The sequence below is a fragment of the Periophthalmus magnuspinnatus genome, chromosome 20, assembly GCF_009829125.3.
Source record: "Periophthalmus magnuspinnatus isolate fPerMag1 chromosome 20, fPerMag1.2.pri, whole genome shotgun sequence".
In the NCBI taxonomy this organism is placed as follows: domain Eukaryota; kingdom Metazoa; phylum Chordata; class Actinopteri; order Gobiiformes; family Gobiidae; genus Periophthalmus; species Periophthalmus magnuspinnatus.
In genome coordinates this window covers 10,822,202-10,842,315 of record NC_047145.1, presented here as the reverse complement: position 1 = coordinate 10,842,315, position 20,114 = coordinate 10,822,202, and the positions used below count along the sequence as shown (strand labels likewise).

General features: G+C 35.7%; 2 protein-coding genes across 3 annotated transcripts; one reads left to right on the top strand and one right to left on the bottom strand.

The window, feature by feature from the left end:
• Positions 1–235: 235 nt before the first annotated feature.
• On the bottom strand, positions 236–5,226 carry ccr9b (chemokine (C-C motif) receptor 9b). Its single transcript, XM_055229961.1, has 3 exons — positions 5,158–5,226; positions 4,951–5,001; positions 236–2,204 (listed from the first exon to the last, which is right to left on the bottom strand). Exons 2-3 carry the CDS (start codon positions 4,996–4,998, stop codon positions 1,134–1,136), a joined length of 1,119 nt encoding a protein of 372 aa, XP_055085936.1. The 5' UTR covers positions 4,999–5,001; positions 5,158–5,226; the 3' UTR covers positions 236–1,133.
• Positions 5,227–7,770: 2,544 nt separating this feature from the next.
• On the top strand, positions 7,771–19,193 carry mief2 (mitochondrial elongation factor 2). Of its 2 annotated transcripts, none has more exons than XM_033985927.2 (8): positions 7,771–7,936; positions 10,454–10,611; positions 12,237–12,402; positions 13,687–13,784; positions 15,614–15,790; positions 16,140–16,303; positions 16,374–16,526; positions 17,703–19,193. In XM_033985927.2, exons 2-8 carry the CDS (start codon positions 10,474–10,476, stop codon positions 18,211–18,213), a joined length of 1,407 nt encoding a protein of 468 aa, XP_033841818.1. In that variant the 5' UTR covers positions 7,771–7,936; positions 10,454–10,473; the 3' UTR covers positions 18,214–19,193. The 2 variants fall into 2 exon arrangements, with proteins under 2 accessions (XP_033841818.1, XP_055086081.1); XM_055230106.1 differs by having other exon boundaries at positions 10,451–10,611.
• Positions 19,194–20,114: the final 921 nt, after the last annotated feature.

The window sequence follows — 20,114 nt, the reverse complement described above, 5'->3', positions numbered from 1 at the left end:
ATATATATATATATATATATATATATATATATATATATATATATATATATATATATATATATATATATATATAATTTTTAAACAATTTTTGTTGTCAACAGAAGGTTGAAATTTTGTCAACTAAATTTGCAATCTTATTGAATATACACATGGACCTCCCCTACAGATGACCAAACTTGTCAATTAAACAGCAAAACTGCAAAACAATATTTATTTATTTTTATTTTATTTTTTTCAACACAGAATGTAACAAAAGTATAAGAAATAATGCTGAATCCCTCACAATGTAAAACACATACACATATTTACAGATATTTACACTTTATACACATGGAATGACAGCATGAGGTATATAAACATCCATTTTAATATCTACTTTGTAATTACTATTAATGCATGTGGGATGGTGACATGTCAGTAGTATGGTACTTCGATTTTGAAAGAAAGTGGGAGAAAACGTCAACAAACAATAAAGCAAAGAAGGGCTTTCATAATAATCAGTCCTATTTGTTTGCCATGGCCACCACATCATGGAATAACTGAACATTTAAAAAATGTCACATAAGTGATTAAATATAACATTTATCTGTTGTTATATTTTATTTGCGTATATGAATGCCAATAGTGGACTGACTCTATTTGCTGATACACTGAAGAGTGATTTAGTTTGAAATAGGCTAAAACCTGCAGCTGCTAACATCAAAGTGGGTTAGCAGCACAGTGGAGGCAATTTGAGTATTGGAATGATGTGGTAATATATGTTTTTGTATTTGTTGGACAAGCATTGCAATTAGATTTGGAATTTATATTTTACTATTAGGATTATTTTCAACATTGAGATTTCAAACGCATCCAGAAGAATTCACAAAAAATGAACTGACAAACTAATACACATCACTTCAGGACATGTTTGTACACATCTAAACTACAGGGTTCATCATTTTTATGCAGGATAAAACAGGATATTTTGCTGTTTCATAATTGCGTCCATTCAAATTGCGATTTTGATTCTATTGCGATTAATATTTCAACCCTATACGGGGGTGACATTTTAATAAGAGTCAAAGTTTTAAAATGCTGGGTTTTTTTTTTTAGCACCATATGACCCTAACCAGACCAGATGTCACCTAACTTTATAAGGACAGAGCCGGAGTCGTTTCAGTGTCGGACATGATGGATGGTTGACGCTTGGAATTGGTTGGTGATTTGATTAGACCCACTTTGCTCAAGCTTCCCGTTCTCATCTTCACTATCTTGAGCAGGTCTTGTCTGAAACGCACCCCAATGAACACATACAAGAACGGATTTAGGCAGGCGTGTGTGTAAGCTAGGCTCTTAGCTATCTGCCCCGCCACATCAAACTTTGTCAGCGTGGGGCAATCCGTGATGGTCATATTGGCCGCTTGTGTTGCTTCCATAATTAGAAAACCATTGTATGGAAGCTGGGAGAGGATAAAAACAAAAACAACTGCAAAAATGACACGTAGGGCCTTGTGTTTTTCAAAATTTTTCGCCTGGAGAAGTGTGCGGATGATTATGGAATAGCAAAAAATCATGAAAAGTAGCGGGAGACTGAAACCGACACAGATTTGCAAAGCTAGCACCAAGATTTTCGTTTTATTGTTAGCATTGTTCCAGTAGACGAGTGTGCACGAAGATCTGCCATTTTGGTTTGTCTTCACTGTGGCGAAGATAAACTCTGGCAAGGCTAGAAGAATGGACAATACCCAGACGGCTAAACATGCTAGCTTGCTATAGAAGAGTCTCTGTTTCTTGAAGTTTTGTGCTTTGGTCACTTGCACGATAGCGATGTAGCGGTCCACACTGATGCACGTGAGGAGGAGCATGCTGCTAAAGAAGTTGATTTTGTAGACAGCCGAGACACACTTGCACACACCCTCTCCGAATCCCCAGTCGATCAACGCGTCTTTAGCCCAAAATGGTAGCGTGCACAGGAAGAGGAGGTCGGCTACTGCTAGGTTGAGAAGGTAGATGTCGGTCATGGTTTTGATGCGGTTGCGAAAGCTGCAGTAGATCAGGACCACCATAAGGTTTCCCACAGCACCCAGGATGAAGATGATCCAGTAGAGAGGAGGCTCGTACTGGCCGCGGAAGTCCCGTACCCAGGAGCGGTCACATATACCAGCGCTGTCATCTGTAGGCCCAGTTAGGTAGTCGTCATCGGTGTAATCAGAAGAGAACGTCTGAAATTACAAAGCATAATAATGGAACTATACTTTTAAAGAAGACAAAATTTCACGCTAGCAAGCAGCTGATTTTCTTTGACTGTTCTTTACTATTGGCTTTGTGACATTTTTTAACCTTACTTCAATGATTTGCAGTCTGATTTTTTTTTAAATATTTGCATATAAGAACAGAGATGGGGTGGAGATAGAGGGTGGGTGAAAATGGCAATTTTCTCAGTATTCAAGCTTCAAATGCAGGACAATACAGGATTACTCAAACATGAATCAATTACAAGTTTGAGTAAGACAAAAGCACTATTATAAGAGCTCATGAAAGTTAATTTTACATAATATTTCTCCTTTAAAGATGTAATGATGATATCTAAATCTCAAGGAACAATATTATCACCCTGCTCAATGGATTACAGTATTCTAAACCAGTTTAATGAAATTAAAGAATTATGCTTATATAAGTTTAGTTATTTTATGGGGAAATTATGTTTCTTTCAATATTGTTTGTCAGGCAAATACAGATTCAAGGCAGATTTCAGTCCCTGTTACCACCATAATAAACAACCAAAGTTAAAAGAAGTATTTGGTTGCAACTAGGTTCAGATATGAAACAGCAGCATGAGCACAGATGGGTTGTAGACGAATAGATTAGATTAGTCTACTTCTCTGAGTGGTTTTCAGTTTACCTTTACTTCTTGAGTAAGTTATTTTACACTTAAGCACTATTTTTACTTCAGTAAAAGTTTTGGTTACTCTTAGCAGTGGTAGAATGTAACAAAGTAAAAGTAGTAAAGTACTGTACATAAGTACAAATTTTATGTATCTGTGCTTATTATTACTTTTTGAGACCCACTGAAAAGGCTGAGGGGTTTATTTTTTAGCATGTTCATAGTTGGAGCAAACAGAAATATACAGATAATAACAGCTAAAAAAAAAATTATTCAGTGGCTTCTGTGGAACAGTATTCAGCACAGTTCTTTATTAAAAGTAAAACATTTGAAGCCTTATTAGACCTCAAAATATATAATATAATAAGTTCAAAATATTTTTATTTTTTTACTTTTAAACAGGTACTTTAATACTTTTACTTAAGTAGATTTTTTTCATGTGATTTTTTTACTTGAGTAATCTTTTTTTTTTTGCTCTAATTGAGTACTTTCTCCACCACTGCTTACCACTGAGTCTGTAACTGACATAGCTCCCACTGTGAGTCTATAATTGAAGTTTTATGCTGACTGTTACAAATTACATTTGTATTTCTTCTTTTTTCAGATATTTAGTTGTCCTCATTTTTGGGTTTCTACAAATTTCATATTTTGTCCATTCATTATGTTCAAACATGCTGCATTAACTTTAAATTATAAAGCACATGACCATGCAGACAGTTACTTCAGTAATTTGGATCATTAGTGTGTACTTCTACTTGAGTAATATTATTTTTAAGTTACAATACTCATACTTGAGTACAATTTTTGACTATTCTAACTTTACCCATCACCTGATCATTTGTGGTCATAGTTGGACATTATATACTATTTTAACTATAATAACTTCACAACTTCTCTCATTGCATCTTTCACACCACGGCAGTGATGTTGTCACCGATAAGCTTTTGGTGCACTTCCTGCTCTTGTACCTCTGTGTTCTTGTGGGAATAGCTAGCCTGATGTCACGCTAGGTCTGACATACACAAGCTAACAGCGGCTAACCAGCACAACAGGTGCAGGTGTTGTGTCTGCGAGGTCTGAAAAACCACGACTGCTGTGCTTCCTGCTGCTCTCCTAACTGTGCACAGGGGGCTTGTGGGTAACCGAGCAGAGGGGGCCGAAGAGGGGGCCCCAGCTCCATGATGCAAGCTAGTATGGAGATGTACAGCTCAGATAAGAGATCATGTGAGGTGGAGAAGAAACAGTGGAAAATCTAGAAACTGTCTGACATTTAGCAGATGTTTGACTTAAAGCGGGTAAGGAAATTTAGGTCAGTTTAAGAACAACACAAAGTGCATCGGATGGAAGAGATGGAAAATGTCTTATGGATGGAACAGTTACAAGAACGTTTGCAAGTAAAGTTTTGCTAACTTTATAATCTGCTGGTAAGTTTTGCAGTGTTCCATATTATATATGTGTGTGTGTGTGTGTATATATATATATATATATATATATATATATATATATATATATATATATATATATATATATATATATATATATATACACACACACACACACACACACACACATATATAATATACATATACAATATAATATACATATATAATATATATACATACATATAGTTGTTTATTAAAAAGTCCTTACTGTACCTTTAATTTAATTATATTATTTCATGTTTATTAGTTATTTTTCATTGCATATTTCTATTCCCTGAAATTATCCTCATACACTGGAATTTAAATTAAAGAAATGAAAGTTCTCTTATCTTAATGTATACTTATTAATAAAGTAGGGCTGCAAACATTGTGTGATTCATCCAAAATGCAATAAAAATACACTTTTTTTGTCTTTTAAATATTGTTTAAAAACATTTAAAAACACTGACAAAAGTTGTAGGAAAAGTCAAGAACACTACTCAAGAATATAAACAGTCACTATTGAAACATGCATTATCAAGAAAAACATTATCATCACTATATTATTTCACAAATGGACAAGGCATATATCAGTATTATTTCACAAACATACTATACAATATTTTATAATCTGTTTATTTATGCATAAAAAATTGTACTCACAGTTCCAAAGAAGTCATAGTCTGGAGGTGAACTTGTTGTCTCATCCATTGTCTGCAAAACAAAAAATTCACAATCAGTCACATCATTCTCCCTGTATTGTAAGAAAATTTTATACAGAATTCCATGTTAAATCCAAAACCAATTTCCCCTAAAATTTCCATACATTTGTTCACTAAGTTCTAATACAGTATTGAGCTCGTTTCTTACCAGTGGAGTAGTAGCGTGTTTTGATTTGTTATTTAGTTTCAGCTGGTTTCAGTTGTAAGCTCCGGCCCCATCTCTTCTCACTTATATGCTCTCTGTCTGCACTGCATCACACAACCACATGGAGGAGGCTGGCAAAACATTCTCTCTGCTCTGACAAACAACAAAACATGCTTGTGAAAAAAACTGTGATGTAAACAGTATGGATATGAATAAAAGCATAACCTTATATGGTCCTGTGTTATTTGGGTATCTAACAACTTACTCTGGTTGGATTTTCTATACCTACTTTTTGCCCAAATGCTCCAATAGATGTGTAAATAAATTATACATTATAGCATTATAAACTATAATGCTATACTGGGGAATTAATACAGAATTGAATGCATGTATGTACATGTTGATAAATACAATAATAATAATAATAATAATAATAATAATAATAATAATTATTATTATTATTATTATTATTATTATTATTATTATTATTTACACACATACAAAAATCTGAATAATATCTTAAAGGTATAGTATGCAACTTTTTGGAGATGGCATGTCACCTGAATTAAATGAATAACATTCTCCATGGATATACTATAAGTTGTTTTTTGTTTTTTTTCAGTGCAATTAAAGTAACTAAAGTCTATTTTTTGGCAAATTAATTTCATTGTTTATTATTCTACAATTAGGCTTAACAAATATGGCTGGTCAAAATCTAAAATAGCTACTTTGGGGATATGATGAATGTCTTAGAACATTTTTGTAAAGTTGCCTACCATTTACAGTGCCTGTTCCAAATTCACAATTCACTAACAAAAGTGTGTGGCCTGACTCAGCCCTAAATGTAACCAAAACCGCTATTCTTTTCACACATGATTACATTTCACCAGGTCCAATCTTGTCTGAACACTCCTTAGCTCTGAAGATGACACTTTGGACATCAGATGCACAGAGGAAAACCCCAGTGTAGTCATGTGCCTCTGAGCGCGGCCCTCTGTCCATGTGATGTGCATGTCTCCGATGAGGAAACTGCACGACAAGGAAGTATGAGCCGCAAATGCAAAACAAATCAAGAGGAAACTATTCAAATGATCTATGGTTGACCACAGCTGTGCCAGGGGTGATAAGTATCTAAGTCATAAACAACTGCAAGAACCTGTTTAGCTGCATAGACCAGTGGCATGGTAATGGTCCTCTGTTGTTATAGCAGCCCAAATTCTGCTTTAAATTCAGAAAGGAATTATTTGCCTAAAACCTTTGTGAAATTCTTTGTGGTTCTTTAAGGGTAAAAACAATCTTAAAATATACTGGCCTGTTTGCACATTAAAGGCCATAAGGGTTCTTGTAGAATGAATGAGTTCATCTGATTGTCTGATTGTCTCCATAGAGATGTTTTTATTTTGCCTAGATAGAAATTTCTAATGTATGGCAATAAACATGCCTATCTTGGGGACAAGCAGGCAGTGCCATCAAGCCAAGTTGCAGGTCAGATCTGTGAAGAAGCAGAGTAAGAGGTGAGCAATAAAAACACCTGTAATAAAATAAATGGTAGATAGATACGAATAATGTCATACTTCGTGACATTCCAAAAGTAATAACATGCATGGAGAAAAGCATGTGGCGTGCCTTCGGTCAGAAAAGCTACGCAGTGCACCTTAAAAGTGTGAGTGAAAAAGGTCTAGTTGTAATAGGTTAATGACCCAAACAGAACGTTCACAGACCAGATAAAAATAGAGAACCACGTCAAATCACACATGAAGTAGACTGATTTCACACTTGAATGAGTGCACATGCAGTAGTAAGAGGAGTGGCAGGAAAACCCCAAATTGTTTTGTTCATTAAATAAATACACATACGTATTTCTGCTTTCATAATTTACCTTTGACTTGATTTTAGAGAACGAAAGAGATACAGGACATAATATACATCTAAAGGCACACTATTGGTTTAGCTGGAATGCTCCACAGTATGACATTAAATCTTGCATTTATTTCTTTACAGATAGAATGTTGCTAAGTAGATTCCTACATTTTTGCTGTGAATGGGGCACTACTGAGGTACATCCCTGGCAAAGCAATAATATCAATGTGGGGACACAAACAAGTATAGCGTATGAAATGAGCAGGTTTAAAGGAACTGCATGTAAGATTTAGATTTTAAATTGAATACGCTTATCTATGACCCCAGATATAAGGTAAACATGTTCAAAATCTAGCTTTTACTGATAACAATTCTAAATATATTTTTAGTCTTGCTCTCTGGTCTGTATCATCACTACCTAAACTGCAGAACCTGCTCAGTGAGTGAAACCTGAAGACATGGCCTGTCCATATACTGAGAATGTGGCTCAGCAGGTTAAGGCACTGGCCACCCAGGTTCAGTTATGATTATAATACCTTTTTTAAAACTGTCAGAGCGCAGGCTACACACAGTTCCTGCAATAAACTCAAATAAAAAGGACTCATGTAGTCAATGAGTTTATTTGATTTTTATTTTTTACCCATCAGAGACAAAATAAATACAAATGAAAAAATCAAATGAAAATGAAAATCTATAATTATACTCTTTGGATAAGCCCATACAGTGAACACATGGTGGCGCTGTGTCTCCCTCATCACACCACAGCAGAAGAAGCCCGAGCAGCTGTTAGCTTGTGCCTACGTCAAACACAACAACAATGGACTTTTGTGACTTTTTACGTGTTTTTTGAAGATCGATGCGCCTGGATTCGGATTAACACTAATGGTTGACGATTGTACAGCGTTATACTTTCATTTTTGTGGTAAGGATCACATTTTAATGAAGATTTGGGGCAAGTTAGTGAATCGCTAGCGCTATTAGCATCTGGAACAGGTCTAAACAAGTTTTCAGGCGTGTTTCTTTGCTGTTAAATGTCTAGAAGTTGATTCCTTTAAAACTAGTTTACTGATTTAATGATACATGCTGAAAATTGCTTGTCGTCTCAACTTCATTGTTTGATATCAACTTTTACGTATGGGAAGGGGGTGGATTGCCCGTGATACGTGACATACGTGTGTAGCAAGGCTGTCGTATGTTAAGCCAAAAGGGACCATGCACGGACTATTTATAGAGCATTCTCGGTGTGTGCATCTTTGACAAGGGGACTAGGAGGTGGGGATCTCCGATAACAGCTAGTGAGGCAAGCTGAATGAAAGTGGTCAAGATATAAAACGAAAATCGAAAGTACATTTAAAGTACATATGACAGGAATTCATATTTCTAATTAATACATAGTTTGGTGGGATAGTACAGGTGGCAACTATTTATCCATCCTAAATGCAAGGGATTATTTCCCCTTGACAGATTAAACATTAAATCAACAAGATACAGGTGTTGGAATTTATCTGTATTTTTTACAGGGTGCCCATGTCCAACCAGGAAGTAAAATTATAACTTCACCTAAATAAAAATTAAAATACTAACTAAAACTTGGTGTAACCAGAAACAGTATTAAATAGTAATAATTGCTAGCAATTTGTATAGATGGACCAGCGACTAGGTTCAGAAGGAGAGTTATTGAGCCAAAAGCAAAGAGCCAAAAATACTGTAGCCACAGGAAAAGCTTAGGTGAAATGTATTGAAAATAACATTAAAAGTAAGATTCAAAATATATCCCAATATCCCTATCTGAGCTCAGATTATGTAAAGTCCTGCTGGCTTGGTAGTCACTTATTAGTCAAGTCAAAAATCCTTTGATGCAGTGTGGTACTGTCCTACCACACTCCAATTGGCTGTAGTAGTGGGAGAACAGCATGCTCTTTCAGAAGGCCAACTTTGGTTGGTTTGTGCAGGTCAGTTCAGACAGGAAGGCTTGCCATCTCCCTCATCAGGGAAAAATCCAGTTCCAAAGTCCACTCTAAAAAAACCTATCCTGTATGGGAAACAGGGCTATTACTATAGAGTTCACATATCTATCTTATTATGGCCATATTATTAATGCAAGTGGTTTAAACTCAAACACTTTAACATTAACAATTTTAATCAATTATAGTCTTCAAATAGGTCTTTTCAGTGTAGCTTATAATCATGAGATGTAAACAATATATCCCATAAAAGCATATTCAACATCAGAAGTTTACATTTTAACAATTAAACATGTATAAACCATAAACTATGGTAAACTCTACTTTTATAGTACAGCACCTTTTAAAATGTACTGAAGAAACATTGTAATAAACCATTACTCATAATAACATTTACATTTCTTTGCAATATAATAAATTAGTATTTGCTGTATAACCAAAAATAAATAAATGCCCATATCTGTGTTTTTTACAGTGCAATATTAGCACCAGGGAAAGTGAGGACAGCGGTGACGTCACATACTCAAGCACCGCGCTTGAATTAAGTACAAAAATAAAATCAAGTCTTTTTATATTCTTGAAATAGCTTAGCTTCAGTAGTGCATTTTATTGTTCTCATGGCTTATTTTCCCATCTAATAGTGCTAAATTGTCCATAAGCACACATTCTAGATGTAGCTGGTGTGTCTGGGCTGACAGACTAACAAACTTCTGCATTGTGTTGTGTGGACAGATAAACTGAGCCACACACGGGGATTTGAAACCAATAGTCATGGTTTTCAGTTATAATTACCCCACAATAATACATCACCTTTTCCATGGGACAATTTGCTTACTATCTAGACTAGGGTTTAAACCGTTATGTTTGATTGCAAGATAGAGCCAAAAACCACCCCCTTCTGTGAGCATGAGGATAGATGTAGGAAAAGATACTTTTACATTCTTACTACTGTTGGCATAATTAGAAACTTTGCATTTTAAAGATTATCCTACTGTGATCCTACTATAAATCAGCTTACTTCTAAAACTACAATTGTATCAGGCCGCTGTATCACAAGGCAATTTTGGAATTAATAAATTAATATACCAGTAACAATCAGCGCATAACCCCAAGACATGACCGTTATGTGTAAGAAAATATAAGATTCTGACTATATGGCCGTACTTTTGTTTTTAATCATTGTAGTTGACAAAAAATAAATAAGTTCATTAAACAGAAACAAAAAATTTAGGGAAATTATACCTCATGCTTGTAGTATTATCATGAACATATAGAAGTAAGGTTGTTATGTTTTTATTTTATTTCTTTTTATCAGTAGTGGTAATAGTGGCATCTATCTATAAATTGTATTCATTAAATTTGTTGAAACCAGATTCTGTGTGCCACAATAAGTATAAACCCATGGGAAACACTGTAAGATACTAAATGTTGTTAATTGTAGAGTTAGTTATAAATAGTGCACGTTGTGTCAGCAGGGTAAGTGCAGAGGGAGGTGATGGACTTCCAGAGCACGCGGCGAAGAGGAGAGGATGGGATCGCCGTGGTCATAAACTTCCTGCTCTCCAATGCTCGGCTGGTTCTGGGCGTTGGAGGGGCGGCCATCTTGGGGATTGCTACACTGGCAGTAAAACGGGTCAGTGTTTTGAAAAATAGTTTGCATTGACTAGTAATGCAATCAACACTCTCAGACTTAACAGTACAGTGTGCAACATATTAGCCAAAAATAGAGTAAAATGAAAACAATTTGAATTTCTTTTTCATTTTGGTTGTGTTTACTGCATTGAACCCACTCAGAATAAGGAAGTCTAAGTTTACATCTCCACAAACCTGACTCTTACTTGGCCTGGAGCAGGGCCTACTCCTGCTTGTTTCCATGGAAATGTTTTTGTTTTTTTTACTATAATGGTCAACAGTAGGGCACAAAGCTTATCTACCTCCATGGAGATGACTCCAAAGTATGGTTTTAACTTTCTATTTTTATGGAGTCAGGCAGACAACCTGCCTCTCCAGAAAGTTGCACACTGTACCTTTTAAAGAATGAATTCAATTGATTTGACTGTACCAAAATTATTATATTAAACTGTTACCTAAAATAGCGCCTTATCTAGAAAAAACACCTGTCAGTATTTGTAAGTACAGTGTTGCAAATCAGATCCTAATCAATACTAAAACCAGTATTAAAAGTAAATACAAATTTGAGCAGGTATGAATACTAAAAAATCACAAATGAACCTTTCCTGAAAAGCTTTAGAACAGGGGTCACCAACCTTTTTTAACCTGAGAGCTTCTATATGGGCACTGAGTCATACAAAGGGCTACCAGTTTGAGACGCTCTTCTGAAGTAACACATTTTCTCAGTTTGCCTTTAGTTATACATTATTAATAACGATAAATGATATTCATCTATGTGAACACACTGATCATGTTGCAAGACACTGATCACATTAATGATTTCTCAAAATAATTATCAACAATGAGCAAGGAGGGAAACAGATATCAGTATTCAGCACTTAAACTTTACTAATCTTAGTAATTGTTAAATTTCCAGATGACACTTATATCACTACATCTCATAGGAAAAGTGTCCCATTTTCACTATCTATTGACAAACCTTTTAACAAAACATAAATAATATACATTGCACCATGTTTCATAAACTTATCAATTATGTAATGTTAAAGAAAAATAAGCCTACATATTTTTAAATAAATCTCGGTTGTCAAAGTTCACCTTAACTTATCTAAACTTCATGTATAATGAACATATGTTTAAGATATTGTCATTTTGAAATCTATATAAACGCAAGGGTGATAAAAAAAAAATAGCAACAAAATAAAATTAAATTTTAGATGCAGCTCATTAGTGAGTTGTGCTATTTTTAGAACCGGTCTGCGGGCGACTCATGTGGGGCTTGGGGGTGACATGGCGCCCGCGGGCACAGGGTTGGTGACCCCTGCTTTAGAATGATCTTAAGCTGTATCAGCGCAAGTATGTCCACACAGACTAGTATACAGCCATGGACCACTATGGAGCCTACCTGGGCGATTGAGGGATTACACAGGTAAAAGGCCACATGGTAATAAAAAAGAAAGTACTATGATTTAATTTTGAAATTCACATTCTGTTGTCTAAAGAAATGTTTTACATTTATCATTGTGATATCAGAATCAGAATTGGGTATCAAGTCTATTCCTTAGTATTGAAATCAAGTTTGAAATTTTAGTATCGTGACAACATAATGGTGCTCTTTGTGTCCAGCTAATTGAGCGTGCGAGCCGGGCTGCTGAGGAGGAGAAGGTGGAGCAGAAGATGGCTGAGAGCTGGGAGGAGATCAGTCGAGTGTCTGCCTCTCCCACTCTGCTTAAAAGGGGCATCAAGGGCGTTGTGCTGCAGCAGGCCTCCACAGCAACTAAACAACAGAAAGGTAAACTTCACTTTTCTAATGAGAACTCCCGAACTTTTTACTGCCAAGGAGAGGAATTTACACTAAAAATAATATTGTTAAAGGTGATTGGGATCAAAATAGTCTAATTACTTACTAGATTTTGGCTCGATACTTAATACTGAATTTAATACAACCATGATTCAAAACACTATCTGCCATTCATTTAATATTTCTATGTGATTTTGTACAAGTTTTCTAAAGACAAAGACCAAAAACTCCACAACACTTATTTATGTATTTTTTTTCAGCATTGATCACTTACAGCCCTACTACTGTATTTTCCGGACTATACGTCGCTCTGGAGTATAAGTCGCACCAGTGAAAAAATGCATAATAATGAAGAAAAGTACATACATAAGACGCACTGGACTTCCTTTTCAGTTGCCTCTTGAATTGTACTCTGTTGGGTAAGACTTCGCATGAACCGGAAAATGGGAAGTAGTTTTCGCGATCTTAAACTAGATTTATGATAAACTAAACATTTACAATATTATTCCAAATGAAAAGCAAGCAAGCAAGTGAACTGTAACATGTATAATCAACTGTTACATAACACATATTTATTTACAGGAAGATAGTGACCTGAATACATGTCTGGTATGTTAGCATAAGATATTAACAGTTAATCAGATAACTAAAACATAAAAAACAAGCTAACAGGTTTACTCTCAATCTCACTCCAAATCACTAAATCCGCTGAGTTCTTCATCCTCGATGTCACTTCTGATTGACTCCGCCTGCTCCAGAAGTAGATGAAGCACTGCTTCTGCTTCCGCTTGGCTGTGATACTGGTACACAAACCTAGAGTGCCCTCGCGTAGTAATCAGTGTGACAATAATGAAGATGTGAAATTATATATTTTAATCATTTTTTCATAAGTCGCACCCCCGGCCAAACTATGGAAAAAAGTGCAATTTATAATCCGGAATATATGTCTATACATTTTATGTTAAAATTACTTTTCACTATTCATTTAACACTGGGTATATTTACATGGCCAGAAATAAATTGAATAACTGCAGTAATAAGAATGTTGCTGTATTTTTGTTAATGCATGGCCAGGTGTGAAAAATCAGAAATAAATCAAGATTCCACACATCAGATTTTGCTGTTTAAATGACAGCTCCACAAATCAGATAAGACTGGATTTTTGGTGACCATGTTAACATAGTCATTGTATGGTTATTCAGATTTGATAATATTAAATTTTCAAATAAATTGAATCTTAATATTTTCTTTTATCACAATGTGTCCCTTCTCCAGCGGACTTGTGCCAGCAGTCTCCAGTCTCCAGCCTGGAGGGACAGGGCGGAGTGGAGCCCAAGTCCAAAAGGCTGCAGCTCTGTGTGCTCACTCTGCAGGTACAACAAAATAACTATGAAATGTATCATTGGGAAATCAGAAATCTCTCATCTTATTCTCAAGAAAATGTATTAGTTAATTCTTGTGTAGTCAGATTGGATTGTAAACACTAGCTTTTGTGTTGGCCTTTTTATCAGATGCAGGAGGAGGAGGGAGATATATCGAAAAATCTATATTGCGTTTGCTGTTTTTTAGATATATGCAACACTTGATTACTGAGTATATCGTCTAAACCTTCAACAAGAGCAAGTTGGAGCTAAATAAATAAATAATTAATCAAACTTGCAATGTAATATATTTCAGCAGTTTTGTGATAAATTTGCAGTCTATTCAAGTTTTGTGCAATACTTGAAAGTCAGTCAGGCATATTGGCCAATTATTGTTGGAATTATGTACCTGATTTTTTTCATGTAATCAAGTAAAATTACTCTTGCCCCAGTACAGATATATTGTAAAAGCAGCTCTTGGGGTCAAAACGAGACCACTGTGTACTGTCTACGTCCAATTATAATGTTTAGGATGCAAGGAAGGAGGAAAAGTGAAGACTAACAAGTTCTGTATTTCACATTTTAAGACAGGTACAGCATCTTAAAAAGATAATCAAATCCAGGCATTAATTGGGGATGATACACTGTATAAACAATTCAGTGGGGAAATAAATCCATGGCTTAAAGTCTTTCTGAAAGTATGGTTTGAAATTGTTGCAAAGAAAAACCTGAAAATGTTCTGTAAGCTGCTAAGATGGGTTGAATGAGTTTATTCCTAATAGAAGCGATGGGCACTTTAAAATTTGGGAAGGTCCATGCATGTGGTGGGAAGTTTTGGAAAACAAAAAATGCAAAAGCTTTCAAATGATCAAAGAACAATTTGGTTTGGCAAACCAAGATTTCTGTAGATTCTTACAGTTAAAACACAATTTAGAACATGACATTAACAAGGAAAGCTATGTAGTTGATGCAGAAGTGATTAACTTGTTTATGCTTGCATACCAGTCCAAATTAAATAAAAAACATTGCAAAGATGTACATACGGTTAGAAAGCTTAAAAAATGAAGACACACAATATATAAAAAGGAAATGGGGAAATTGAAGCACATATACATTTGACAGAGGAGGAATGGAATGAGATTAATCAACATATATGGAAAACAACATCATCTTTGCTGTGGAGAGAGCATGCCTGGAAAAATGTAAGATTTTTTTAGAGCTCCGGCTCAGATAAAGTATCGAGAGACAAGCTGTTGGAGAAAGTGCGGTGAAGAGGTGGCAAATCAGGCGCATATTTTTTGGGCATGTCCCTCGTTAAAGAATTACTGGTCAGATTTAAAGAAATGTATAGATAAAGTACTCAATACTGACCTTCCTTACACTTTTGAACTGTTCTATTTGAGCAAACTTGAGGCTAATTTGAAAAAGAACTTGAATATTAAATTGTTTAGGATCCTGTTGCTAGCGGGGAAAAAAGGTATTATTAGGAAATGGTTAAGGGCAGAGGTACCAAAAATGGAAAACTGTGTTGATGTGATGCATGATATTTATGTTATGGAGAAACTGACTTATACTTTAAGATTAGAAACAGAGACATTTGAAAATATATGGAAAGGGTGGTTGGATTTTGTAAAACCACTAAGTTGTTCCCCTTTGTTCTGGTTCTGCTACTCAAATGTGTGATTATTGTTATTTTTTATTTCATTTTATTTTATTTTTTCTAATTAAGGAAAAAAGGATGCATGTCATTTATACATTGCATGCATATTTTGTACTATAAAATCAATAAAAAAATATATATATATCTATTAAAAAAAGATAATCAAGACATAATTTTATAGGACCGTCTGCAGCAGTTCTACCACAGCCGGGCTGCTCTCAGCCCAAAGGAGGTGCAGAGGGCAGAGGCTCTGGCTCTGGACATCTGCACTGAGATCCAGGGCTTCCTCCGATGCAGACACCCGGACATGCCCCTGGGAGAGATGAACCTGGGGGGGTCGCTCCTGGATGACCTGCAGGTAAATATAGCACCATATATATTACTAAAATGTGACTTTCCTATTGCAGTCAGCCATTTTCTTGTCTCTGTGGATATGTTCTTGCCTTCCCTGGAAAGTTCCATAGTATAGCATTGAACTTGTATATCAAATCAACTACAATTATAGAAACATTAAAAAACAATCTTATACTGAGCATGCTAGCCTCTCCATAGATCTGACCTATAAATTGCTGTAGTGACCTCTATAAAGTTAAATATGTTTAATGCTAAGCCAGAAAAGCAATAACATAACATCCCTTCACCAAACTGTTATAGGTAACAATTATAGGTAAAATAAAAATAAAATAATTTGTCTTGTATACTTGTAGGTGGTGAGTGCAGACCACGCCTGTCTCCTGGTTCCTCTCCAGTTAGAGTCCTCGCTGTGGCGTCTTGTCCCTGGGGAGGAGACTCTTATCACACACCCTCTGCACTGGATGGTTCGGAGGGTCAACCTGGAGTATTTCCCCAGAGGACGGAGCTACTGGGACAGGTAGATCGCCACTAATGTTTTTGGATAATATTTTCTGGTAAACAGTGCTGATAAGGCTTGGTCTCTTTAGGCATCTGGTGGGTGGGTACCTGTCGTCAGAGGCCGTGGTGAGCATGTTCAGTAAGACAGTGATGGAGACGATGAACTGGCCCTCCATCAGCAGCACCATGGACTGTGTGGTCAGACCCATGCTTGGAGGACACGACCTCAGGCTGGAGATTCAGTGAGTGGATTCCTATTCTGCCATAATGTTCAATCTTTAGTAGCAGTTAAATATTTATCAGATAAATTAAATATCAACCTATGGCTAAAGAGCAAGATACTTTGTCCTCTATATATGTATATATGTGTGTGTATGTGTGTACGTATATGTATGAATATATTTAGGTCGGTAGGTGTGTATATATATATATAGATATAGATATAGATATAGATATAGATATAGATATAGATATATAGTGACATTAAACCAGGGGACAAGCAGGTACCACTTCCAGGCCAAGCTATAGGTCAGACCTGTGGAGAGGTGACCAGTCAGAACGCATGTTTTTCAAGATATTGTTGAGCAATAAAATAACTGTAATTGTAAGATATAGGTTTAAGCCATACCATAGAAAATCGAGCAAAGCCATATCATAATAAGGGACCCTACACCAGGAAAGTTACATAGTTCACCTTCACTTTCCATCAACAGGAAGAACAACCATATAACAAATTAAAAAAAAGTTGTATTGTTATGTTTGCTGTGAAATTGTAACTTTTTGTTTCTTTTAACATTAAAGAGGGGGTATAACACTTGTGGTATTAATTGCACATAACATGTCTGTGTAATCCCTCAGTCGTCCAGGTCTGATCCATAGTAAAACCCAAAGTTAAATCTGTCAGTTGGACAAAAAGATGTAGGTGTGAAGACGTCACTGCTCATCCAACACATAACATATTTAGATCACCATGTTTTGAAAATGCTATATTCACAGAAAACAGCGTATTAACATAATAAGTTTCCCTTTGCTCCCTGCATTAATTCAAACCCCTTTCAGGGCTCTATCACAACACAATTGGCATACATTTTGCTAAATAAACTATGGTGCATTGCATCGAGTTTGTAAAGTTGTAGTTTATTCTTTTGTGTCCTGCTTTTGTATATTTATGGAATATTGAGCTGAGCTGAGCTTTGGATACAGTCGTCCTCCTAATTGTAATGAGGGTTCGAATAGTGCCCGGGAAAGATTGCCAGATTGCTCAACATGTATGGATGACATCTAAAACCTCTTCAGGCATGTTTTTGGTAAAACACTGTAGAAAGCTCCAAAAAGTCCATTCATCACAATATATCCCCTAATAAAGAAAACAAAATGTAATGGTAGTGTTGCATACCTAATTGTGATTTGATTTTCAGAATTTCAAGTGCCACAGGAGGCGATGCCAGTATGGATTCTGGCCTCATCATCACCATGCTGCCAGTGTTGAGGGAGGGTGACGTGGCGCTGACTGCCCAGCCTGAGCTCACCTCTCCCTGGGGTAACGCCTGGCACCTGTCCCTTTACCCCTGGGAGACTCAGCGGCTGGCCCAGCTCGACACGGTGGACGATGGCTGTCGCAGACTCTTACTCAAAATCCTAAAGTCTATATGCAGACTAAACCCCGCCCTCCGCCCACTCAAAGCTGCCCCACTGGCCAATCTCATCCTCCACCTCAGCGATAGTGAGAGCGACTGGTCGGAAAGTAGTCTGGAGGTACGGTTTCAGCAGTGCATCACCGAGCTGATTGGTTACCTGGAGCAAGGGGCGTTGCACAGTTATTTCAAACCAGCGGTTAATCTGTTAAGTGGGCTGTCTGAGGATCAGGTGGACCAGATGGGCTTTATGCTCTACTGTGCCGTGTCTGAGTCAGAAATTCTGCTCATGTAATTTGGTTGTAATTATTTATCCTATAGGGCTGCACAATATTATTAAAAATACAATTTAGACGAATGACAAATAATTATTTTTTTTTCTTTTGCAAAGTTAGAAAGTCAGAGCAGAGGTGAATATATGGGACAGTTTTAATTTATAAAACTAACAAAAAAAAAATTCTTATGGTTTTGATATTTTATTAGATGTCTTCAACATAAAAAATGTATTATTTTGTGTTTTTTTCAGCTGGTCAAGGTATGTCTGACTCCCTGACCTCTATCATGGCCAATGGTTGACAAATCTGATTAGGAAAACACATTATATAAACAAGTGGTGCTTATAAAAGGATTTCACTGTATGAAACCAAATATAGGAGGGTTCACAAATTTTAGAAAACTACTCATGCGAGAAGTCAGAGGGATTCTTTTAATAAAAAAGGCTATTTTGTAGAAGTGATTTAGCACAATTTTTTAGCGCAAGTACTCATTGGTACTTTCTGGTACATTGTTTAATTCATACTATTGTGCAGCCCTACTTCAGTGTCCACCCAGCCTGGTAGAAACCATATTTCCAGCTGCTTGCTGCTCCCTTCTTTCAATGAAAGAAACTTGGCATAAGAAGTCTTTACTCTACAGTAAAGACTAAAAGCTGTTTTCTCAGTAAGTCCAGCTTGCCAAACTCTTCATGGACTTTTCATAACTACCTTCAACTTTGCTTGTGAAGTTGTGCTGAATTTCATACGTTTTAGTATCTGGAACCATAGTGCTAAAGATGATCATTACTTATTAAGATAATGTAACTATGCCTTATTTTTAAGCTTTGCACTACTCATACTCAGTCTGTTCATTTCTGTATGTGCAAAAAACAGTATTGTTTTCTATGTAGATTATTGTTTAACCCCTGCCTTATATTTTTGCTTTTAAACTGATTCTGTTTTGGAGAGAACATTTGTTTTGATTTGAACGGGAAATTGCAATAAATATTGAGTTTGATTCAATTTTCCTTTAATTTTACATTTTACAGCATTTAAAACATTACAGCACAACAAATAGTAATTATTCAGATAAAACACAATTATTATTAACATTAGCTGATCACTAGCTAGGTTGTAGTAAAATATTTGGTGACTAAAGAAATGTCCTGCCGATCGATTAGTCGACTGAAAAGGGTGTATGGCAAAAGCTCTCAAAACTTGCGTATCTTTATCTGACCAAAACTGCACTCACATTACAACTACAACTGCACAGGATTTCATACAATAACAACTATTCATGTAGAAAATGTACTAGGAAACTATTTATTTATATAAAGACCTTAAACCTATTTAATCTGCCTTTTTACGTATAAAGACCAAAATAAATATAAAATCTTCAGCTAACTCACTCATTAATTTCTCCTTTCTGCCTACAGCCCTTAAGATCATAACAAGTAATCCAACATATTTGTATTACACTATTTTTTTAAATTAAGTTTTTTTCTATCTTTTCTATGGTAATTCCAATATGATGTACATTCTAGTGACATCATTCATTGTTATGAAAACCTAACAGCTTAATAACATCACTGGATCAGTTCTATCTGAAATCAGCACACACATCACTTCACTTGTACACTCCACCTGTAACTGCACAGTTGGGCATTGTAGTTACTCATAATTTGTATTTAGTTACTGGTTGTTAGTTACTAGTTTTTACTTACCTGTTTGAAACCCTTGTTTTAGTTTAGGTTTAATCACTTTTTTGATTCAAACTAACCTAATTTTTGTAGGTTTAAGTTGTTAGTAAGTAGGTAGTTTGGCTTTGGTTTTACAGTCTAGTTACCCGTTACAGTTAGTTGCAGTTAGTTCTAGCTACTTTAGCACAACACAAGTTAAGTTATAGTCTTTGATGATATCTTTTTCCAAGAGGTAAAAACTA